This window comes from Arachis ipaensis, chromosome B07, assembly GCF_000816755.2.
Source record: "Arachis ipaensis cultivar K30076 chromosome B07, Araip1.1, whole genome shotgun sequence".
Classification (NCBI taxonomy): Eukaryota; Viridiplantae; Streptophyta; class Magnoliopsida; order Fabales; family Fabaceae; genus Arachis; species Arachis ipaensis.
In genome coordinates, this window is record NC_029791.2 from 119,308,729 (window position 1) to 119,316,814 (window position 8,086).

Sequence of the window (8,086 nt, forward strand, 5' to 3'; positions counted from 1 at the left end):
AAGGCTCCTAGTTATAATCCTTATTCACACTACTATATGTACTAAATTTTTATTTTAGAGGTCGTAATACCTTGCCATCTCTGAATTATGACTTAAGCATAAGACTCTGTATGGTAGGATATTACAGTATAATTACCGCTAAAATCTTTTAGTGACAAAACATAAGACGGCTAATCTCTAATTGCTAGTAATTATATTAATGACTATTTTAATTATCACTAAAAACAAAATAAATAGTTGCTAAAAATAATTTTTTTTAGTAGTTACTGTATTAATTGATTGATTATATTAGTTGATTGTTATTTTGATATGTATGAATAAGAATTCATATATATACAGGTTCATCCATCATTCATTCATTTTAATAGTTTACATCATATTATTGAGTATATATATCACTGAAAAGTCTCATATAAAGCAATCTGTTTGTGATTTACAACACATATATGTAATTATAGAAATTAATACATTACAACACATATATGCAATCGGTCTCTATTTTTTAACTTGCTCTCAAGGAAAATTAATCAATTCCCTCCAGGCCCTTAAGGTAGATCCATTAATTAGCTTATATTGATTCTTCACCACTTCAGTTTTGCTGGAAAATACTATAAAAGCATTCAAAAAGAAAAGTAAGAACGTCACATTAAGAAACAAGAAAAGGAATTCAAATAAAAAAAATGAGCAATAATCTATCTGAAATTTGTGCCCCCACCTTGTCAATAAGTGATTGATAGTATGGCTTCACTTTTTCAACGTCCACCAAAACTTTGCTTTTGCTATAGAGATCATATTTACTACATAATACATAAAATTACGGGTGATGTTATTGATTAGTAATAATACCAAATGCTGTGTGTAAATTATTTGATATATATATATATTAGAAAAAGGATTAACTTGAAAATGTGAAGCCACTTCAAGTTCTCAAAATCTTCTTCACTCATGAGATGAGTATATGCTCCCTCCTTATGGAAAGCTGCAAAAGAGTTTTAAGCTTAATACATTGTTATTAAAAGAAAATTCTAAAAAGTAATTATGATTTTTTTTTTTGGTTTACAAAATAAAACGAACTTTTGTTGCTCAACAAAAAATGCCTTCTTATAATATAAAAGAAAAAGCACATAGTAAATAAAAATACTTACGATAAAATGAGTGATATCTAATAATGAATAAGCCAGGTGAAGGTAAAGTGGTTCCATTTTCCTTTGCTACCTATAAATTCAAGTGAAGTATAAATTTATTATATATCTTGAACAAAATAATAAACAAATTATATATAAATTGTAACTATATATTTAATTACTCACCATATACATATAGTCATCATGTCCCCATGACATGAGTACATTATCTAATCCACATCCTTTACTATAGACTCCATCTTTAGTGTTATAAGCAGGATTTTTGCTATCTGGGTTTTCCTTGAAATACTGAAGCATAGAAAAAATTTATATTATTGGTTGATGATAATTTTAGAATAAAAATATATTATTTGTACACTAAAATTAATCATTATATATTATTTATAAATATATGTATAATTTAATTTATTTTTAATATGTATTTTATATTTTAATATGTATTTTATACTGATTGTTGATTTTAATATAAATTTAACATGATTGTTTTAGAGACATGCAAAAAAAGGGGTCATTTTTACAGTTTTGTTAGAAGAGGAAGGCTACCTTGTGGTGAACATTTTTTTCATCAAAGGCACAACCAACAGGAAAGGTATCTCCTGCAAATATATATTTAATCATTTGGTTAAAATTTTGAATTTAAAGTAACATGCCAAAACTAGCTAATTGGGAATTTAAAGATTGATAAAATAATTATACATGAAATATAGGGATGTGTCTTATTTAAAATATTGTAAATTGAATCAAAATAATTACAACACAAATATTTTTATAATTAATTATTTACACTCTCTCAACCTTAATGTAGCCATAATGACTTAATAAAAATTTGGTTTTGTATTATGGTTTTAAAATGATAATTAATTTTAAATATTGTAATTAAATTTTATTTCTAAAACATAATAGTCAAAAGATTATTCCATTTCAAAAAAAAATATCATAAAGAATAAGAAAAGTTCTTACCAACAACAGCCCATTGAGGAAGCTCACCGAATTGAGGAAGGTGAAGAATCTTTCCGAGGTCTAAAATAAACAAATATTCATTTGTCAATTCATATTAACTATCTATCAATAATGAAAAAATTTTCTTAAAATAAAAGAACAAAAAATAACTAAAATTAAACTAATTAACCTTTATAATAGAAAATTAAAAAAAAATCTAAGATTTCAAATTTAATTACCATGGATGAGAGCAGTCAAATGTAACCAATCTTCGTTAGGATAATCTTTTCTAATGGCTTCTGCAGTTTGCAACAAATGTTGAATTTGAGGTTCATCCAAATCAGGATCACTATCATCCACTACTTCATTAAGCAGCTCACAACATTCCCATATGCTCATTTCTGCTTTGTCCAATTTCTTATAGTGCTCCCTCATTTTCTTTACCTATATTATTAGAAAATGAAATTTTCATGAATTAGCATTGAGCTTTCATGTTATTGTATATTAGTATATATAAACATGTTTGAGGAAAATAAAAATTTGGCTTACAAAATCATATGTCTGATTAATGTGTTGTAATCTATAGAATTCTTCCACACGTTTTTGTCTTTCACTTTCAATATCATAATCCCTGCCAAATAATCTCATTAGAAGACTAATTTCACTTTGATCGATATCTGAAGCCATTTTTACAAATTTGTATGTGTATTATTGTATGGTATATGTAAGCTTTTTATGAAGGATTATGAATTTGTAAATTATTTTACACAATATTTTAAATGATTATTTAAACAGTAATTATATATAAAAATTTGTTATATTTATTGATATATGATTTGGTATATATATGAAAAGTGTTTTACTTTGTGATCAAAATTAAATTCTTTCAAAAATATAAAAAAGAAATCTCAGTTTTATTGAGAGAACGTGGGTCACAAAGATACAAAATTTTTCTCACCCTTTATGTAGTAAAATTAGAGCAAACTAAGTTTAAGTTAAGTTTTTTATTTTTAAATTATATTGACATATGTAATTAGTTGCATATTTAACATTTAAAACAAAATTAAATTGTTGAAAATATTAGATAAAGAAATGTAGCAATTTATATGTCTTTTCTATTACTAAAGAAAGTTAGAGTTTAATTTTTATTATTAAAAAAATTAAGATAAAAAATCTTAAAAGAAAAAAATATCTATGCACAATCACATTTTAAGTTTAAATAAGACTTTTATATATGTCAAAATTTATATTAGAGATATAATTATTTATATGTCTTATTATATTAATTTAAATTTTTTAAGATGAGTGAATTTATGTCAAATATATGGCATTAGATGCTTAAAATCATAAATTTTAAATCAAAGAAATAAAAATCAAATAAAAGAGAATATTGAAAGGGAAACTGAAACCTGAAGGATTGGTCAAATGCATTGCTTTCTGGGGCCTTAAACGTTTTGTCCTTTGCCGACACAAGCTCACTGGTTTCTTCAGTGTGCACATTCTTCTTTTTCTCAGCTTGAGAACCTAGAAAAAAAACAAATTGAGATATATGGGATTTTCTACCCAAAAAGAAAAAATAATGCTCTAATACTTTTTTTTTTAAGAGAAGAAGAAAAACATAATCAAACCATGGGCAGAGTGCTCAGTCTGGATGGCCATTTTCTCTATTTCAAATAAGCAAGAAGCGAAGCACAGGACAAAGAAACTTAGAAACTTAGAAGAAGGGATATGAAACTCCAGTGAAAATTGGTGTGACAATAACCTAGGAGAAAACGAGTTTATATAGTACAACACCAAGTCCTTGTCGTTAAATTTAAAATCTTGGAGTCCTTAACTAAAATGACGTTTCGGAGGATTTATCATTATCTGTATAAACCAAAATCATACCATTCTTAGTAACTTTCCAATTAATTAAATTTATGCCACCAACTATATGCCAGCAGTATGCTTACCAAATTCACCCACTATTATATTTTAAATATTTAGTAACATTTATCTTTTAATATGTATTAAAATATTGGCAATGTAGCTATTAAAATATTAGCAATGTAACTAAAATTATATTTTAGATAACATTTAAAATAAAACTTTAGTAAATATACTTATTTTTTAAAAAAAATTTAAATAACTGTTACCTATTTTTATTCCTAAATACACCATGTATTCATACTCTCCCCAAAACCTTTTTACGATCAGGAACGGATCCAAAAATGTTATCATGTGGGCCCATAATATATATAATATTTAAAAAAATATACAAATAAATTATAATATAAGATGTATTATAAAAATATACCAATAAAAAATATATATTTAAAGTATAGAAAAATATGTGTACTTTTTACTAACGAAGTGATACACGTCGATTCTTCATATCATAAAATTCATCGATAATAGAATCTGTGTCAAATCTTTCAGCAATCTTCTTCTCAATGTAAATCAAAAGATAATTAGTAAGAAATTCATCTTCTATTTTGTTTCTGAGTCTATTCTTCACAATATTCATAGCTGAAAAAGATCTCTTAATTATAGCAGTTGAAACAGGGAGAGTTAATACCAAGCGAATCAAACGATCAGTCAAATGATATGTTAAAGACTTTCCTATCTTCGTTAATCGTCCTTGACTTAACTCCGAAATTGTGCACAAGTTAGTTAACTCAACATGATTAGGAACATCAAGTTCATAATGTTGAGGTTGCATTCTAATGTGAAATTTCTCTTGGTCACTGAAATCACAGATAAAACCGTTAACGTTCTACTAATTCACATACTACTTTGTTGATACTGAAGAACTTATAATTATCTCTAGGATCTAAAGTTGAACTTAAAGTAAGTAATTCCACCATATTATCATTGAATCTTCCATTAAGCTCTTGCAATTGTGTATCAATTACAGCCATAAATAAATTAACATGGTAATGATGCTCCACTGAAATTTGGTTAACAATTTTGCGAGTTCGGCCTCTTCTAGGAATATGCAATGCATTCATATCAGGAACTTCAATTTCATGTTTCTCACAAAATAATATAACTTCTTTTATGAAAGCCTCTCAACATGATTCTCTCATTCTTTGGATTAAAGTCTTGGTAGTAGAAAACTAGAGTTAAAACATTCAATATGTCTTGATTTTTTCATTGCAAAGCTTGATAAAGATCATGACTAACAACTTCCAAAATATTTCTCATCAAATGCAAAACAAAGACAAATTTAAAGGATGTGATAGCATCATAAGCAGCACTAACATTACCACGAGTGGAAAAATTGCCTTCTTCAGTGTTTTTTGAAGAACTTCACAAGTAGCATCAAACATGCATAGCAAGCTACGTACAGAATTCAAATGAGACTCCCATCTAGTATTTTCAACTCTTTGATTAAGTCCACTACCTGTCACAATTTGATCATTGGCAATTAAGTTTGCAACATTATTTGCTTGAGCAACCCTTAACTGATCATAACGTTTATGAGAAACAGTCACAACATTCATAATTAGTGTAAGTTTTAAAAAGAATTGATGAACATAACAAACTTCTTTGGCTGCAGAAACAAGTGCTAATTCTAATCGATGAGCAAGACAATGAATGTAATAAGAAAAAGGGCAATCTTTCAAAAATAGAGCTTAGAATCCATTTCATTCACCACGCATATTACTAGCTCCATCATACCTTGTCCCCAAAGAGTTTGAACATCAAGATTATGATGAAAAAGAACTGATGAAATTTCTGTTTTCAATGTCAAAGAACACGTATCAGAAACATGTATAAGATCAAAAAATCTTTCTTTAACACAATCATGCTTGTCTATAAATCTTAAAACCACAGACATTTGTTCTCGCTTTGACTAATCTCTTGCTTCATCAATAATTAAACAAAATTTAGAATTACCAATTTCTTCTCGAATTGTTCCACGCACTTTTCTAGCAAAGATATGCAATATATCTTTTTGAAAACTGGGAGATATATATTGAGCTTTTCCAGGAAAATTTTCAAGGATAACATTATTAACATTCTGATTACAGGAAGCTAAAAGTTTAATTAACTCAATAAAATTTTTCCTATTCAAAGATCCAGGACTTTCATTACCGCCTCTAAATGCACATGCTTGAAATGTAATCCATCAAATAGCATCAATAGATGTCTTCAATCTTAAGCGATTATTTGAAATAGTTTCATCACTATGCCTATCAAGAACTTTGTCTATATGCTTAGATTGAGCCATTAAATCATCACAAGATTTCACACATAAATTATAGGGAGAATTATTAGGACTAGAACCCTCGTGACATACAAATGCATAATTCACTCCATTGTTTACTTTCTTCCAATTACTAAATCCTAACTCTGAAAATGTATTTTTTTCATCATTGCGAACACCATAATGTTTACCAAACAAGTAGCAAGGCAAACAATAAGCAGCATCTTTTCTGGTGAATATTTTAACCGACTTGAAAATTTCTTAGACCAAGAAGATTGAATATATCGACGGTGATTGTTATTACCAGAAGCTGAATAGCTAATATTTGTTGGTTGGTATGACCCACCTATTGAGATAAGCCTCAAAGTGGTCCCTAAAGTTACCGTCGAGCCTCATAGTGATCCCTGAAGTTAAAAATTACTCATATTCATCCCTGAAGTTGCACTCCGAAACTCAGACTCGTCCTTCCGGCCAATTTCATCCAGCTGGCGCAATCAAAAAGCTGACTTGGACTCGTTTGTGACACGCTGTCAGCACAACAGCTAGCTGACATGGCAACGTAAATTGTTTTGACTCAATTTAGTCCCTAAATTGAGGTTAAAAACCCTAACCCCAATTGACTCTCTTCTCCTCTTTTCTCCATCGCATACTCTCTTCTCCTCTCTTCTCCATCGCACCAGAGGTGACTCTCCTCTACAGTGTCTTCTCCATCTTTGAAATCCACACAGGGGACTATTACAAGGCTTGCTAACTTGTGGATCACAGGGGACCGTTACAAGGCTTGCTAACTTGTGGATTTCGAAGATGGAGAAAACACTGTAGAGGAGAGTCACCTCTGGTGCGATGGAGAAGAGAGAGGAAGAGAGTGTGCGATGGAGAAGAGAGTCAATTGGGAGTTAGGGTTTTTAACCTTAATTTAGGGACCAAATTTAGTCAAAACAGTTTACGTCGCCACGACAGCTAGCCGTTGTGCTGACAGCGTGTCACCAACGAGTCCATGTCAGCTTTCCGGTTGCACCAGCTAGACGAAATTGACCGGAAGGACGAGTCTGAGTTCCGGAGTGTAACTTCAGGGATGAATATGAGTAATTTTTAACTTCAGGGATCACTATGAGACTCGAGGGTAACTTCAGGGACTACTTTGAGGCTTATCTCCCCAACTATTATATATGCTCTACAAATATTATCACGTTCATTGACATTATACTATCAAATTGGACGTTGCTTTCATGGATCCCTTTCTAGTAAAGAGATATCAATATCTCTTTCTAATCTTGGAACTTTGGCTTCATATTGATGTGTATTTTGAGTATGATTAGAGAGTTCACTTACTTGAACTTCTTGTGAAATAAAATTTGAGGGTTGACTTGTTTGAACTCCAACATTATTAGTAACTTTTTTCTCTTAAAAATTACATCAATTTTAATTTGCTTTCTCATCATAAAATGTTCTAGTTTCTTTTTACCTGATAAAAAAAAAAGAATTCAAATAATTATATATTCGCATGAATAAACAAAGTCTAAATATTTTTTATTAATTAAACATCAATAACAATATTTTTTCACTAAGTCACTATCAATTTCACTAAAAAAAAAAAAAGAAACGAAAAAAAGAGAGAGAATAAATCCTAAAGATGGATAAGCCAATTTATCTATGTGAGCATAAAAAACATAAAATTGTATTATTTTATAGTCAAAAAATATGATTTGTTAATTAATAATTTTATACAATTATATAAAAGAAGTAAAAAGTGGAGTGAGTAGTGAGTACCTTTGCTTTAATTGATATAATGATATGACTAAAAACTTGT

At 28.9% G+C, this 8,086-nt stretch overlaps 1 protein-coding gene across 1 annotated transcript; it reads right to left on the minus strand.

Annotated features, from left to right (window-relative positions):
• Positions 429–4,036, minus strand: LOC107607828 (inositol oxygenase 4-like). The gene is made up of 11 exons (XM_021106778.1): positions 3,713–4,036; positions 3,494–3,608; positions 2,634–2,715; positions 2,324–2,528; positions 2,106–2,165; positions 1,689–1,741; positions 1,311–1,433; positions 1,146–1,215; positions 901–979; positions 716–797; positions 429–608 (listed from the first exon to the last, which is right to left on the minus strand). Exons 1-11 carry the CDS (start codon positions 3,741–3,743, stop codon positions 582–584), a joined length of 927 nt encoding a protein of 308 aa, XP_020962437.1. The 5' UTR covers positions 3,744–4,036; the 3' UTR covers positions 429–581.